The sequence below is a fragment of the Mytilus californianus genome, unplaced genomic scaffold, assembly GCF_021869535.1.
Source record: "Mytilus californianus isolate M0D057914Y unplaced genomic scaffold, xbMytCali1.0.p SCAF_11, whole genome shotgun sequence".
In the NCBI taxonomy this organism is placed as follows: Eukaryota; Metazoa; Mollusca; class Bivalvia; order Mytilida; family Mytilidae; genus Mytilus; species Mytilus californianus.
The window spans coordinates 66535449-66553444 of NW_026262593.1; the positions used below are offsets into that span (position 1 = coordinate 66535449).

Here is a 17996-nt window from a genome sequence, read left to right on the forward strand (position 1 = left end):
TTTATTTATTGAAATGTAAGGTTGAATTGATTCGTTTGAATGTAAGGCAGCACTGCTTTATTGGAATGTAAGGCTGTATTGATTCATTGGAATGTAAGGCAGCACTGCTATATTGGAATGTAAGGCTGTATTGATTCATCACAATTTACAGCTGCATTGATTCATTGAAATGTAAAGCTGAATTGATTCATTAGAATGTAATGCTGTGTTGATTCATTGGAATGTAAGGTTGAATTGATTCATTGGAATGTAAGGCACAATTGATTCATTGGAATGTAAGGCAGCAATGATTCATTAGAATGTAAGGCTGTATTGATTTATTGGAATGTAAGGCACAATTGATTCATACTTAAACATTTTGTAATCAATTACTTATAATCATAGAAAACATTTTGTAATCAATTAATTATAATCATAGAAAAATAATTAAGTTCTCTGTACACAAAGTTTATGCTTATCCGATTTCCAAATGTTGATCCACTATTGGTTAAGTCCAGTTACTTTTGTCCATCAATAAGTAGTTCTTTACTGATCTGATTGTCCTGTAGCAAATTTAAACATCAGAGAAACTTTGGTTTTGTTTATTTATGTGAAGACTAGATACATAATGGATCAAATTTCCAGTCAAATTCATCTCAATCACTGGTTTATCTGATTAAAAATCATTCAACTATAACTTATATAAATATTTTTCTGTTCAATGGCTTATATAAGCATTGTTAAGGAGGGTCAATATGCCTCATATCCTTAAAAGTTAAAAACACCAATATAATTATAAATGTTTATATTTTTGTGTAGCTTCAATCAACTGTGACTGGATTCCTTCTTCCTTGGTTGAATGACCAGCATCCTGAACTATGTGGAAGTCAGCCTTTGGCAATTTCTGTAAAGAGAAAAAAAATGTTTGTTAAAACCTAATCAGAAGTAGTTTACAATTGGTTCAATTTTCTTTTACCAGAAATAAAACTATAAGTAATGTCAATGATATTTCAAACTTTCACCTATATTATACATCTCACAAAATATTAAATGAACAATTGTTTACTAGATCCTACATTTTACAGTTCCCTTGATTTAAACTTAGGACTTAAACTTGAACTCAAACTTGAACTCAAAGTAAATAATACTGACATAATTTTGATAGGATAATGGCCTGCGAAAAATATTCACCAAAGACTTAATGATGTAAGAGATTACCTACACATTTAAATCTGTTGATTATTTTTTTGCTGATAACCGGTTTCTCTCTGTCTACTTATTTAAGGAGAATAACTCCTGTATGGCATTTTTGTGTTTTTCAGAAACTATAAATAGGTCAGCTATATTTGATCCATGGAATGATTAAAAGCTGTATATATCTGTCTGACAGGGTTTACATTGAACTCATTTTCATGGTTCATTGGTAAAAAAAAAAAGTAAAATCACAAAAATACCGACCTCAAAGGAAAATTTAAACGGAAAGTTCTTAATCAAATGGCAAAATCAAAAGCTCAAACACATCAAGCGAATGGATAACAACTGTCATATTCCTGACTTGGTACAGGCATTTTCTTATGTAGAAAATGGTGGATTAAACCTGGTTTTATAGCTAGCTAAACCTCTCACTTGTATGACAGTCGCATTCCATTATATTGACAACGATGTGTGAACAAAACAAACAGACATAATAAGTAAAAATGTCAAAATAGGGGTACAACAGTCAACATTGTGTTATAATCTTAATCCCTATAAAAACAAACAAATATGTAACAAAGAAACACAAAAAGGCATATAGAAAAAGCACATAAGCAAAAATGAAAGACAAGAATACAAAAATTTACCATAGCACAATAACAAAATGATGGGATGTATAAGTACCGAGCCATGTCAAATGAATATCACCAAAATTAAACTAAACAGTAAAAGTAATATTCAAAAAGACAAATAAAAGAATACTACAACACGTTATTAAGATGATAAACAACGTCAGTACCCAGATTCTATACTTCAATATATTGTTTATAACTTTTAAGTGGTCAACTGACGATTTTGTTCATTTGACTTATTTATAGATCTTGTCCTGGTCATTAGGTTTACTGTGTTGAGTTTCTCAATCTTCTACAGTTTCTTCAAAAATCAATTAAATTTCAAGACAATAACTCCTATAATATAATAATATATGACAATTTCATAATGTTTGGTTGGGGCAAACTTAAGTTACAGAATGGAAACTAAAGGGCATAACTCAATAAGTTAAAGTGACACTACCCAAATTCAACTTGATCTGTGTTTTATCAGTGGAAGTCAAAATTAAACATTGCATTGTATAAAGCATTGATTGTAGTTGATTCAACTATAATCATGGACAAAGGAAGATAACTCAAATTTTAAAAATTACTTGATATTTAGAAGAAAATAAATTGCTTCGCCGAGCGCAGCTGGATACGACCTCAGAGGTTCAACCGTGAACAGTTGGGGCAAAAATGGACACAATATTTGTGCTTGATACAGGTCCCCCCCCCAACCCACACTTTTTTTTTTGCAAAAAAAATAATATTTGAAGAATTTTTCTTTTTAATTTCTGTAATCTGAAATGAGAAAAAAATGACCCCCCACAATTTCTTTTTACCCCCTCCCTAATTTTTTTTTCACTTCCCCCCACCCCTTTTCCCCCCTAAAAAAATTCTTTCTCTCAAGATATGGTCATAATCTCAATTCGAATTTCCAATGGAGTGTGCAACCATAATTACCCATTTAAATTTACCATAGTGCTAACTTAATCTATTTTATAATAGAATTTAAAATATGGTGTCAAACCTTTCATATGGATTTTGTTGTAAAAAAAAATATCCAACATTTGCAGATATTTTTACTGGTCTTCCTTTATAAATATGCATTTCTTTATACATGATTTAAAAGCAGTGTAAGGGAGGTAATCAAAACGTTGTGTTTGGATTACCTCCCTTACACTGCTTTAAATTATGTTTTGTACTAAAGTTATTGTCCATTAACCAGGACACCCTTGTTTTTCCACCTTTTTTGCCCCTAATTCCTAAACGGTTTGAGCCATAACCCCCCGAAGCAAATCGTAACCATCCCTTTGAGGTATGGAAACTTGTGGTATAATTTTAGAGAGATCCATACACCGTTCCACAAGTTATTGTCTGGAAACTAGAAAAATGCTTATTTTGGTCCCTTTTTGGCCCCTAATTCCTAAACTGTTAGGACCATAACCCCCAAAATCAATCCCAACCTTCCTTTTGTGGTTATAAACCTTGTGTTTAAATTTCATAGATTTCTATTTAATTATACTAAAGTTATTGTCCGGAAACCAACTGTCTTCAGACAACGACAACAACGTCGTATAATAAAAATTTTGCAATTTTTTCATTTATGAAGGGGCATAACTCTAGAACGGTTAAAGTGAGCCACCAAAATTCAAACTTGATCTGTGTTTTGTGGTAATAAGCATTGTGTATAAGTTTCATAACATTTGGTTGAGGCAAACTTAAGTTAAAGAACGGAAACTAAAAATTTTGCAATTTTTCAATTTATAAAGGGGCATAACTCTAGAACGGTAAAAGTGACGCCACCAAAATTCAAACATGATCTGTGTTTTGTGGTAATAAGCATTGTGTATAAGTTTCATAACATTTGGTTGAGGCAAACTTAAGTTAGAGAACGGAAACTAAAAAGTTTGTAATTTTTCCATTTATAAAGGGGCATAACTCTAGAACGGTAAAAGTGACGCCACCAAAATTCAAACTTGATCTGTGTTTTGTGGTAATAAGCATTGTGTATAAGTTTCATACCATTTGGTTGAGGCAAACTCAAGTTAGAGAACAGACACCAATTTTGGGACGTACGTACGTACAGACAGACAAGGGTAAAACTTAATGCCCCCGACGCCATGGCGGTTGCATAAAAATCATGTATCTAAGACTTAAATTATAACAGTTTTCAGAATAATAGACAAAGCTTGAATTTTACCCCTATGTTCTATTTTTAACCATGTCGGCCACCTTTGTTGGCAGGCAGGGTCATCGGACACATTTTTTAAACTAGATAACCCAATGATGATCGTGGCCAAGTTTGGTTATATTTGGCCCAGTAGTTTCAGAGGACAATTTTTTTGTAAAAGTTAACAGACGATGACAGATGATGATGATGAACGACAGATGCCAAGTGACGAGTACAGCTCAATTGGGCCAGGTGAGCTAAAAACAGTAAAGAATAAAAGAATACCTTGTGCAGTAGCCATGCTGTTTCTGCAGGACAAACCATATCATAACGACCTTGAATTATTGTCACAGGAATGTTGCTTAATTTATCTGCATTGTCTAATAACTGTGACTCAGACTTCATGAAAATACCATTAACAAAATAATGGCTGCAATGGAAATTAGTAAACACAGTTTATGAAGAAAACATTATATACCAAATCAAACTACGCAATCGACAACAACTATATTTTCCTCAAATATGTGACTAATCATCAAATTTTTGTATCTCATCATTATTTTTAGGCATGTATTTTTTTATGTATGTTTATTTAATTCTTCTCTATAACTATGGTCTTGCATTGCTTTATTAGATTGTCAAACAAAATGGTGGTTCAGTATGGTCAACTATTCATGATGGCAAACAATCAAGAGCATTTTGTAAAATTGACTCAGAGGGGTTGCATTCACAAGGTGTCATTGTTAAAATACTCTTGAAAAATGGTCTCAGTCCCATAACTCCTGTAAAATTGTCAAATCAAACTGATGATATTGGAGTCAAGAGAATGTGACAACAAATAATACTGCCAAGTGTGAAAGCTGTCTGTCAAAGGGTCTTGGAGTATTGCTGTGTTTCTGACGAATAGATGGATGGACAGACAGACGACAGATGGGCAGAGATTATTACCATATCCGCTGCTGCGCAACGTACAAGGGACTTAAAATTCCACATTAAATTTTGATATCATTATTTGTACACAGCATTTCCTGAAATTGCAATTATTAAACTAGCATTTTTGTCAATTTTTTCAACAATCAAAATTATAATAAAAGATTGAGGCAAGATTTTATGAATTTACAGTAGCAAGACAAATCTACATCAATGACTGTTTAGAAATTTTTCTTTGAGCATTCATAAATAAGGTTAACGCAGACAAAGGAATCTAAACACTAAGAATATGGCATGTGTTACTTTGTTTCAATATGTTCTTAATGGCAAACTTGTCTTATAATATATTTGAAAAAATCTATTGATCTGTTATTAAATTTAAAAAAAATAAAATTGTTGAAAGGAAATCAATAGTTCAAAGTCTTGTTTTCTTTTTAAGAAGTACTAAAATGATTCTTTGTGATTGTTGTCATAAAAATGCCTCCACTACTGTTGACTTCCTCACAAATGTTCCTATTTTGGTAATCTGAACTGCATTTATTGAAAAGTGCAGAAATATGAAAGAATATGTAGCATGTTGGAGAAGGCAAATTTACACACATCTTCCAAAATATACTAATTCCAAGACTTGTCCATAGTTTGCTAAGGAATCTGAAGTTTGCTAAACTGTTGTTCAAAATTCTATACTTATATTACTTTGCAATTACAGGCAACTATGATAAGGATATCACTTTAAAAATTATTTATTGGTAAATCTCTCATGTTTAAGTTGATGTTAACCAATGATTTTTATGCTTCAAAAATTCTTTAAACACAAATTTATTTCAGATGCTTAAAATAGCAATTGCAGCTAAAATAGCCCCAGTAAGTAAAAGAGTACTCCACTATCACAACTATTCCCCATCCTGAAGAATTAATTATACCATAATGACAAAATCCTAGCTTGTTATTTTTTCATAGTTTTTGAAAGAAAAAAGGTGCCAATGTTAAAATGTATGTAATAACTAGAATCATTTCCCGCCAAATTTTCAATTGAATTTGTTCATGGACCTGAAATTTTCTTCTTTTTAAGTTCCATTATTTATATACTATCAATATATAACAGTCTTTTAAAAAGCTTGTTATTTTTAAACAGACTTAACTCATGTAATATCTTTTCTTTACATTGGGTTTTCAGTTGGAGTGCCAAATATAACAGTAGAGCAAGATCTACCTACTTGGTCATTGGATCACTGCTACCTGTGTGATTTAAAAGTATTAATTTTCGTGGTATACTGAGTTTTACTGTTTTTTTTGCATTATAGACAAAATCCTGAAAAATGGTATACTTGGAACAGTGTAAATATAAAATAAAAACACAGCACATCATTATAAAACATGAAAATAAATACATGGCAAAAGTGCATTTATGAACAAATTTGAAAATTTGATGCAGTCAATATAGTTTGTTAATTACTTTAAATCATCATACCATTCAATTCTGGCAAACTGTAGACACCAGGTGTCTTTTTCTGCTTTCTTCAGTAATTCTTCATCAATAAACATTCTTGATGTGGCCATTTCCCAAGTACTCCATGCTTGTGCAGCAGAAAGTCTTGCTTTTTCGTCTTCACCTGTTAGACGTCTATAATAGGCACTTATCAAATCTCCTTGTTCAACCTGCAAACATAGATTGTGGATGTTTTATTGGTTCATGAAAATCTGATAATCAGTTGCCTATCTGAGTAATCTGATATCACTGACCATCGGTTTTCAAGGGTCTCTGAAATCCTTGATTCTATCAAATTATATGATATATCACTCATGATCTTCTGTTTCCCTTTCAAAGGAATTGAACACGGGCAGAATATAAGAAACAGACCTTAAATCACAAAAGTATAACATACTTGATTGTCAATTTGCAAAGAATTCCGCTCTAACAGGTGCTAGGGGCTGTCTTAAACTTACAGTGAGGTGAGAGTTTTTTCCTCCGTGTTGAAGGCCTCGCTATGTCTTTGAGATGAAGAACAGCAATAAAAGTGTGAATTTTGTGTCATGGATGGATACCCCATATCCTTTCTTTTCTATTACAGACCAATGAAACATGAAAATGAGGTCAAGGCCAGATAAACATGTATACTGTTGTTTGTTTTTTTTTTGGCATGGCTGTGTCAGTTTTTTTTCCACTTAGGAGTTTGAATGTCCCTTCTGTATCTTTCGCCTCTATTTTACAATCATTCTATACATCAAATATAGTCTCTGTATTGCTTTTTTACTTACAATCAAGAAACTTGCCAAATAAAGAAATGAAACACTTAACCAGACCAATGAACCATTAAAATGGTGTTGATGAACCATGTCAGACTGATCAGTTGACCAATTACTTATAGTATCAGGAAAATATCCAAAACCACAAAAAACTGTGTGACTGTAGACACCACATATGTATGTCATATACATAGGGGTTTAGAAATAAAACTGAAAAGTCATTACAGTTTTTGCTACTTGAACATGTAAACTTTAGATTGTCTGTATTGAAGTGTTCTTTAGTAATCACTGTCCAGTTACATCAAAAAGTTTACTGTATTTGCATTTGAAGACTAGGAAGCAAGAAACAAATAAATTTGATGGTGCATGAAAAGTACAAGTCACTTTAGTAAGTAATTTAATCTATTTTCAACTTAATAAAAGGGGTGTTCTATGTTATTTCTGGTGATTGACAATCAGGACAGAACGTTATAGCCTCTGTATCAATAAATAATGTGGCTGTTCACCTGTAGAAAATGAAAATAGTTTGATAATTGTGTGAAAGATATATATGAATGAAAATAAATCATGAAATGGCACAAAATCATGGTATACATAGTAAAAAAAATGAACATCCATAGGTCATAGTACAGTTTCCAATACTGTGTAACTCAACAAGATTAAAATTCCTTCTTTGTTTTCTAATAAATACACACATAAAATTGAGAATGGAAATGGGGAATGTGTCAACGAGACAACAACCCGACCAAAGAGCAGAAAACAGCTGAAGGCCACCAATGGGTCTTCAAAACAGCGAGAAAATCTGGCACCCGGAGGCGGGCTTCAGCTGGCCCCTAAACAAAAATGTGTACTAGTTCAGTGAAAATGGACGTCATACTAAACTCCAAAATTTATAAATGAACTTAAATTAAAAACCATACAAGACTAACCAAGGCCAGAGGCTCCTGACTTGGGACAGGCGTTTATTACATGAACGTAATGAAAATTTGGCTTATTTTAAAAGTGTTATGAAAAGTTTTGAATTATCAATTTCATCTCGTGATATGTCCCTTTATTGTGGGGAAACATTAACAAACTGAACTTTACATTTTTTGTTTCGAAAGATAATCTCTGGTTAACAACCTTTTCTAATATTTCAGTCCAATAAATAGAGGAAAAGATTGTTTCTGTTGATAATCTTTAAAAAATGTTCAAGCTGAAAAATTGTATCTTTAAAAGTTTAAAGCCTGGTTTCCTATATGTAGGTCATATCAAATGAATTAAACGTTTAACAATATGTAGTTGACTTCTTAATAAGGGTAAATAAACCTCACACCAATTATTATTTTATGCCACATTTCATTGAAACTTATATAAAAGTATTGACCGGGTTGTTTCTGCAAATGAAAGACCAATCGATCTGAAAGCAAATATCTCCATATCATGGTATGTGTTCTCCCTAATATCTTTCAAACAAACCTCAGGAATATGGTCTCTGTAGGCTTCAAATTTGTCCGGATAAATTAAACTGCATCCATCCTGGTAGAACCATAAAAGTTCTCTCCTTTAATAAAGATAATTGAAATAGAAACATTTGTCATATAATATTATACTAAATGCGCCACGTACCCACAAAACATCTGTTTTGAGTCATGTTGATTTTGTATAACAGTTTTCAGAAAATAAGAAAATGTTGTATGATTGCCAATGAGACAACATTCAATGATGTCACAAACTATAGGTCAATCAGAGAAAGTATAGTCAGCTATAAAAGGTCCTAGCATGGCAATTAAAATGTTAAAACCAACTGCATGATTTATGACAAAATAATAAACAACGAACAAATATGACATACAGAAACCAACAACAATCACTGAATGACAGGCTACTGACTTGGGACAGGCACATGAAGAGAATGTGGGGTCCTAACCTGTGACTGAGAGGTGTAACAGAACAACATATCAACAAACTGCAAAATTCAATTGAAAATGTCTTGACTCTTGAAGCACAAAACATACTAACAAAAAGACAAGAGACACAAAGTACTGATCTAAGATAACCTGTAGTTACTGAAAGCTACTTCAATGCCAAATAAAACTAAGAAATAAATCTGTTCTCCTAATCTAAATTATAGTTATATTTGTAAGACATATGATACTTGCAACAATGGTGAGCAACATAAATAAAGTGACATGATTTACTTAAATATGCTTATATAAATCCAAATGATACATGCAATACAAGTTTGGTGATTAGAGAATTGACTAATACTTATGGGAATCTAAAATACAGTGAGGTCTGTCTGTGGAAATATGCAAAATTTTCTTCCAAAAAACTTAAAAAGTAAAAGTAAACACTATAGTTGCTCTGACTGGTAAATGATTTAAGAGTTTTTCCCATGAAAAAACATGACTCAAAACATGTGTGCTAACCCCAATCACCTAATATAATATTTTAAAAGCAGTTACTGAAGAAATATTTAACCTCTGGAATATAGTCTTTAAATGCTTCAAACTTGTCAGGAAAAATAAAACTGGCTCCATCTTGATAGGACCACAACAGTTCTCTCCTTTAAGAAAAATAATGAATTAGAAAATTGGTTGTTTTCTGTTTAAATCAAATTGTTCTTACAATATTCGTTTTCTTTTTTTATTTCAAATAACTTCTTGTCAATGAAATGAGTAGATTTGTTTAGTATATTTTCAAGAAGATTTTGATTTGAAGCAAATTTTTCCATATTAGGAAGTTAACAGTTTTTGGGTAAGATATCTTGGGTTGCTTAAGGCCCCAGAACAAGGGGTGAGTCTACTTGAGCAAAAATGTCTAATATTTGAATTTTGAAATTGTAGGTACGATGTAAAATGTATTTAATTATCTCTTGTCGGACAGGAGAGCACAACTGTTTTGATCTAATTTAGGGCTATAAAGAATCTGTATCCCTTACCTTCCCTTATTTCCATTTGAAACAATGGCCTTAGACTCTGGGAAGATTTTGAGGAGAACAAATTTGAAAAATTCAGTTACCAGAATCAAGAATTTCTCTGGCAACTGTACATTTTGTCCTATTAGAATTAAATGGGATATTTTACAAAAACCATTGATGTATAAAAACTGGTTAGCAATAAGAAACTGGCTGTCATGAAACAGCCAAGGCAGATGAATGTTAATCACCAACAATCAAACAATAAATGGTAAGTTTGGTTCTAAATTGGCCTTGGGTTCAATGGAATCTATGTCACATCCATTCATTCATATGTATGCCTCCTGCTCAGTAGAAAATTAGGATTCTTTATAGAGGGTCTCCCAATCACAACTCATCTCATATAATTTTTTTTTGATAAAAACACAATTTTCCAGAAATTATTTCTGGCAACTTTTGTATTTCAACAATTGCCACTAATGACCATGTTTCCTATTAGATTAGAAGGAAAAGATTCTTGACTATTTGTAAGTCTTTTATTGTTTTCAATTCAATATGAACATCTATGTTACTAAAATAACGAGGTCCAATTTATTAGCCGGCATAACGTAAAAACCATGAATCAAAGAATTCAACTTTATATATAACTAATATAGGACAATGGTAATGATTAAAAATTACACCATTCCAGGCCCTTTTGTTATCCACATAATTAATATTACCAATAATTAACGACTTCCGGGTCGAATCTGATACCGATACCAATAGTATATGTTGTTGTTTGTTTGTTCTGTATCTTCATCCTTTATTAGGAGCATCACCATGGGTCATGGTGTAAAGGAGGACATTTTACACACTGTATCAGTACAGATTTAATGTGAGCATTTGCCTACCCAGTCTTACTACCAGAAAGTCACATGTAGTACCAGGTTGTAGTAAGACTGTGCACCATATAATCAGCATGACTTTATCAGATGATAATACGATTACTTAAAATCGAGGCTAAAAAAAAAGGCGTAGGTTCTTTAATTCAGTTATGGACCCGCAATGTCGTGGGTATGTTCTAGTATTGTTAGAAAAAATTGAACATCTTAATCTCATTAATTCATCACACAAGAGTGGACATGCTGAGATGTCTTGCCTGCATATTAAACTGGTTATAATTGAATTTGTTGAAAGTCCTTAAGATAACAAAGATAACAAAAACTTAACATTGACCACTAAACCATGAAGATAAGGTCAAGGTCACTTGAACTCAGTCAGACAGCAATATAACCTTACAGTTATTCTATATACCAACTATAGTTGACCTATTGTCTGTTTTAACACAAAATGATGGTTGCTTTGTTTAAACTTAAGGCATGACGCTACATATAGTTAAATGAACTTATTCCAAGAGGTTATCTACTTAACGTGGTAATAAGATCTTTGAATTTGTTTTTTAATCAGTACACTCTATGAATCAATAAATTCAAACATAACTAAATATTATTGATATACGGCTATAAACATTTACAGTCCTACATTCTGACAAAAATTATATTTTAGTATTACAGTAGATCATGTTTTTCTCTGACTGTTTTTGATATCTTTACACTAGATCCATGATTGATTGATATTTTAGTCTCATACACATGATTTTTTTATTAGTTGTAATTGGCTTTTAATTTATCCTGTTGAACTTACTTTAAATAAAGCTAATACTAACAATGACCACTGCCCTTTCCTCGATCTTGATATCTATATCATTAATGGAAAGCTTAATACTAAAATATATGATAAAAGAGATGATTTTTCATTTCCTATCGTTAATTATCCATTTTTAGATGGTGACGTTCCCTTGTCACCATCTTACGGTGTTTATATATCTCAACTTGTACGATTCGCTCGTGTATGTAACAATGTTTTAGATTTTAACGAGAGAAATTTATGTATTACTGAAAAATTATTACACCAGGGTTTTCGATATCACAAACTAGTCAAAACATTTACTAAATTTTATCATCGGTATAAGGACATCATTCGTAAATATAGCTCAACATGCAGACTTCTTATACGTTCAGGTATTTCACATCCAATTTTTTATGGAAATATTCTTTATAAAGCACAAAAATGTCAGTATTCACCTCTGAAGCTAACAAAACCTTTAAATAGACTTATTAAGAAGGGATATAGTTACGATACTGTTGTCAGGTCATTAAAGATTGCATATTTTGGCGTTAATATTGATTCACTTATAGGGTCTTTGCATCGGCACTAAACACATTTATTTAAAAACCAGTTGTTCGCATGACACGGGTTATGTTCTTCTCATATATGTTATGATGGTATGATACTAAACCCCTAACGGGAAGGATTGTGCCTGATATTCATATGATGAAGACATAATCTTTCAATCAGTTTAATTGAAGTCTGGAGCTGGCATGTCAGTTAACTGCTAGTAGTCTGTTGTTATTTATGTATTATTGTCATTTTGTTTATTTTCTTTGGTTACATCTTCTGACATCAGACTCGGACTTCTCTTGAACTGAATTTTAATGTGCGTATTGTTATGCGTTTACTTTTCTACATTGGCTAGAGGTATAGGGGGAGGGTTGAGATCTCATAAACATGTTTAACCCCGCCGCATTTTTGCGCCTGTCCCAAGTCAGGAGCCTCTAGCCTTTGTTAGTCTTGTATTATTTTTAATTTTAGTTTCTTGTGTACAATTTGGAGTTTAGTATGGCGTTCATTATCACTGAACTAGTATATATATTTGTTTAGGGGCCAGCTGAAGGACGCCTCCGGGTGCAGGAATTTCTCGCTGCATTGAAGACCTGTTGGTGACCTTCTGCTGTTGTCTGTTCTATGGTCGGGTTGTTGTCTCTTTGACACATTCCCCATTTCCATTCTCAATTTTATTTGCTTTGAGCAAACTTTCAGTAACTGTGAGAACTCTCAAATTGGTACTTTGGGTCTTAAGTCTTTTTGTTAGTTGTGTTTTGTGTGCTTTATGTTGATCTGATAAGTCAAGCCTTTTTCATCTGATTTGTATAGTTTTATTTTATGTTGGTTTGTTACACCGCTGGCCCAGTTTAAGGGGGAGTTGGTCACCCACAATTCTGTATGTGCCTGCCCCAAGTCAGGAGCCTGTAATTCAGTGGTTGTCCTTTGTTATATCGATTACTGTTATAGATCAGGCTGTTGGAGTCTTAAATTATAGCTTGCTATGGAGTATGGGTTTTGCTCTTTCTTGAAGGCCATACAGTGATTTATATGTGACCCAGTAAAAAAATAAGAGGGATTCACATGATTACAATTATTTTTTAAGTTTTTGTAATGTTTTCTGGGCTGGTTATGGCATGATTCAAATCAAAATACTGGCTTTGCTTCAGTTGACAGTGTTTTCTCTGGGTAACAATCTGCTCTATCGCCCTCTCAGAAATCTGTTATTTATATAATGTCTTATCACTATTTAAAAGGAGAAATTTCTTTTAGCATGAAGAACTATTTTGTTCAATTAGGCTTTTTTCTGTTTTGCCCAATTTTCAAGAAGTCCATTAAATCTTAAAACTCTATATGGTTTTCTTGTGCATCATAAATAAAATACCTGCGACAAGTAAAAATCCCTCTTAATATAATGGCTTTCACTTTATCAGGATGTGTCTCTGAGTATGCTAGTCCTAATGTGGATCCCCAACTTCCTCCAAACACAACCCATTTATCTATCTTTAGATGTTGTCTTAGTTTTTCAATGTCATCCACTAAATCCCATGTTGTATTTTCCTGTAATTATAGAAACATTATTACTATAAATAAGATTAAAATAAAATTTTATAAATTTAGTGCTTTCAAAGAGCTTTTCTAGATTTACCTTCATTAATGAAAATTTTTTAAAGCCAAAAACATGTAAAAAGGAAATATCAAATGACTTAAACTCCATAAGACCCTAATCATAGGCAATGGTAGGCGAACAATATTCCATGCCAGCAGATGTGATAAAAGGCATTCCAAGCTAACTTCAAAAAGGAGTGGAAGTCCATAAAACCTGAAAATTTCAACCAAAGGAACAAATGGAAATCAACTGTCATATTCCTGAATTGGAACAGGCATTTTATCAAGAAAATGCAGGAGTAACCTGGTTTTATAGTTAGCTGAACCTCCCATTTATATGAGAGTTGTTTATAGTTCCGATAAGGTGACAAAATTGAGCAACCCAAACAGACATTTGGTTTGGCGCTAGCAACATGTTTAACCCCTCCACATTCTGTAAGTGCCTGTCCCAAGACAGGAGCCTGTAATTCAGTGGTTTTCATTTGTTGCTGTATATCATATTTGTTTAATTCGTTTGTTTTGAACAGAAATCAGGTCGTTAGTTTTCTGTTTTTTACATTTGTCATTTTTTGGCCTTTTATACCTTACTATGCGTTATGGATTTTGCTCATTGTTGAAGGCCATATGGTGACCTATAGGTGTTAACTTCTACGTCATTTGGTATCTGGTAGAGAGCTGTCTCAATGGCAATCGCACCACATCTTCTTATTTTTATAATGAGTTGTTTTTACGAAATTATTTACTCCTTCATATGAATCTTCATTATCATGTGTAGCAGATCCAATATACATGATATAAATTAACGAGTAATACTCCTGTAAATAGATATGGCAAAAATGACATCTACTTATGCAATCTTTATATGTGTGTTTGCTGTGATATGAGTCTGGAAGTGCAAAAAACTTCAATTTTGATGATTTTTTGTCCTACATGCCAGTGTAAAATGTTGTATATACAAACTTTCTAACCCTAAGTTCATATGCTGGAAGAGACTTTCCTGCTCCTCTCTGATCAAACAGGATTATTCTGTAAGCTTCTGGATCAAAAAATCGTCTGTCTCTAGGACTTGTTCCTCCACCAGGACCACCATGACTGAAAAAATATCAATGTTATCTATAGTGAAACCTGATGTAAAAAAATGTCTTCCCTGCTTCATTGATTATATGCCTGCCTCATTGATTATCTGTAAGTTTGAATAAAATGAAGACATGTGCACTACATGTACTTCTGTCAACGTATATTTCTTCCACCTAACAGAAGTTCCACTGGAAACTTTGTTATAAATATCGGAACAAATATTCTATACCATTTATTGCGTTAGGAACATTTACTGTAATATTTATTCCAGTGGAAATAATATTCCAGAATATTGTTTCCATTTGGAACTTATATTATGAAGGGACTTCTATTCCATGACACTTCCCTTTCTTTCTTTGGGCCAGTTTATAAATATTATTATGCAGATTATTTACCTTTTCATACATTTTTTCATGCTAAGTTACTGGTATCTATCAAATATCCTGAGGTGCCTTGTGGCTGTCCAAATGTCTGTATTGCTTCTGTATTAGGCGGTGAGATTGCTTGGGAATTGAGGACAATACTTGAAAGATTTTATTTATTTGAACTAAAGCATCATACAGTGGATTAATTTATTTTTATGGATATTAATTTTCGTGGACTCAGGAAAAATTGTATTTTCGTGGATATTTGATTTCGTGGTTTTGCCAAAGATTGCATACAAGCATATAGAAAATTTGTACTTTGTTGAACATTTGAATTCGTGGTTAACTTCCACTCACGAAATCCACGAAAATTGGTATCCCATGAATAATAATGAATCCACAGTATTTGTATCAATATTGAATATAATAGTTTTCTATTGCTAATTACTATCTTAGTAGGGTTTTCATCCTGTAAATAAACTTAAGTACACAGAATTACACAATGGACAGCTTTCTGATTGGTTCTCAGTGGATACAGGCGTCAGACAAGGATGCATAATCTCTCCTCTTCTCTTCTTAATAGTTGTTGACTGGTGTATGAGATCAACCTTAGGAAATGGAAACACTGGAATAAGATGGACACTCAACTTCTTTCTTGAAGATCTAGACTTTGCAGATGACATTTGCTTACTATCCAGCAACAGAACACAAATGCAAAAGAAAACTTCAAGACTGAATACTATGTCAAACAAACTTGGGCTCAAAATAAACATCAAGAAAACGAAAGTCATGTCAATCAATGAACAATCAAATAAAATTAAAATAAAGATTGGATCCTTAAACATCGAGAAAATAGAAGACTTTACATACCTAGGCAGTGTAATAAGCAGTGATAATGGGACCACCAAAGACATCAAAGCAAGACTGAGTAAAGCTAGAACATCCCTCTGTCAACTCAGACCAATCTGGAAATCGTCATCCCTTGCCAGAAACACAAAACTTAAAATTTACAACAGCAATGTCAAATCTGTACTGCTTTATGGCTCAGAATGTTGGAGAATTATACAAACTGACTTCAACAAACTGGCTGCATTCCACAATACCTGCTTGAGAAGAATATGTAAAATCTTTTGGCCCAACAAAATAACCAATTGGGAACTATTCAAACTGACAGCACAAAGAGACATAAGAGATGAAATAAAAACAAGAAGATGGAAATGGATAGGCCATGTCTTAAGGAAGGAACCAGTAAACATCGCTAAAGTGTCACTGAGATGGATTCCAACTGGCAAGAGGAAAAGGGGAAGACCAAAAGAAACAGTGGAAAACGAGATGAAGGAGGTTGGGATGTCATGGCGAGAAGTAGAGAAGAAAGCACAAGACAGAGTGTTATGGAGAGAGCTAGTGTCGGCCTTATGTGCATCAAAGCACGAAGAGGATTAAAAAAAAAAAACACAGAATACAGAACCATTTTTTTTTTTTTGCAAAATTAAGATATTATATCAAGGAAGTGACAAACAATCAAACAAAAAAGATGCATAAGAGAGCCATATACTGTACATTTAAGAAATTTTTGTTAAAAATTTCCTTTTTGTAGTTTTTAAGCCTCAGCCTTCAATCTTTCTAAATGTTTGTACTATTGTACATTTGCGCCTCACAGTTATAGCTGTGTGTACATATATATATTTGAATAAATTTTCCATATTTTCCATAAAAACCGATCCAATTATCAGCAGTATTCTTGATTGAAAGTACCCATTTTGCAATGAGCTGTCTGTTTAGGCAAATATTTGTGGGAGACTGACTAGCATTCCTTTGTTTTGTTCATTTATAGAAATAATCTTTAATTGATCAGCATTAAAAAAAACTGTTATTAAGAAATTTTAAAGGCTGAGGTTTAAAAACTACAAAAGCAGATGATATCACTAAACAAAATTGTACCATCTGTTCTCCCATATCGGCATGCTGATCAACCTATAGCATTTACTGTGAGCATGCTGACAACCATCATAAAGGAGATATCAAATACTAGTGTCATTGCCTTTCAAACTGCAATCCCTAACCTTTTAAAAGAGGGGCGAAAGATACCAGAGGGACAGTCAAACTCAATGATCGAAAATAAACTGACAACGCCATGGCTAAAAAATAAAAAGACAAACAGACAAATAATAGTACACAAGACACAACATAGAAAACTAAAGACTAAGCAACACGAACCCCACCAAAAACTGGGGGTGATCTTGTAAGCCAAAAAAGTGTCCCATGAAATTGTGTCTTCTTGAACTATATTTCACAGTTCATCTGTGAAATTTCGTTCACGGGACAGAATATCACATTTGTAAACTATAAAATAGTGTCTCCCTTAGTGAAAAATTGTCCCTAGTACTTGGACATAATTTCATGGATGTTGTATAAAAATATGTCACAAGGGACAATTTTTCATAGTGTAGCTATTTTTTTCTGTCCCTAAAGAAGGGAAATAATTTAGCATTCATTGAAATGTTTTAATCAATTAGTTAAATCATAATTGAAATTTAAATCAAGACAACACAGATGTGAACAAAAAGCCAATTTCAGCAAATGGTTACAGGTATATAAAATCTTAAATATATAGTTTAAATGCATTTATAAGGTAAATAAAAAAGATAATTTCTGCATTTCATTGCATATTTTTATTACAATTCTTTACATTAGATGGTATATACCCGGTGCATTGTTAGGTACAC

General features: G+C 32.6%; 1 protein-coding gene across 3 annotated transcripts in view; it reads right to left on the bottom strand.

Annotated features, from left to right (window-relative positions):
• Positions 1–302: 302 nt before the first annotated feature.
• LOC127720563 (probable proline iminopeptidase) overlaps positions 303–17996 on the bottom strand; it is a 39376-nt gene continuing 21682 nt past the window's right edge. For 2 of the 3 annotated variants that reach the window (XM_052227174.1, XM_052227176.1), the window contains 6 exons: positions 14797–14920; positions 13605–13780; positions 8575–8659; positions 6341–6528; positions 4225–4369; positions 303–883 (listed from right to left, as the gene is read on the bottom strand). In XM_052227174.1, the coding sequence (XP_052083134.1) occupies positions 773–883; positions 4225–4369; positions 6341–6528; positions 8575–8659; positions 13605–13780; positions 14797–14920 (829 nt within the window). In that variant the 3' untranslated portion in view covers positions 303–772. Of the gene's footprint in view, positions 884–4224; positions 4370–6340; positions 6529–8574; positions 8660–9579; positions 9665–13604; positions 13781–14796; positions 14921–17996 lie in introns of all 3 variants that reach the window. The other variant, XM_052227175.1, reaches the window with a different exon arrangement.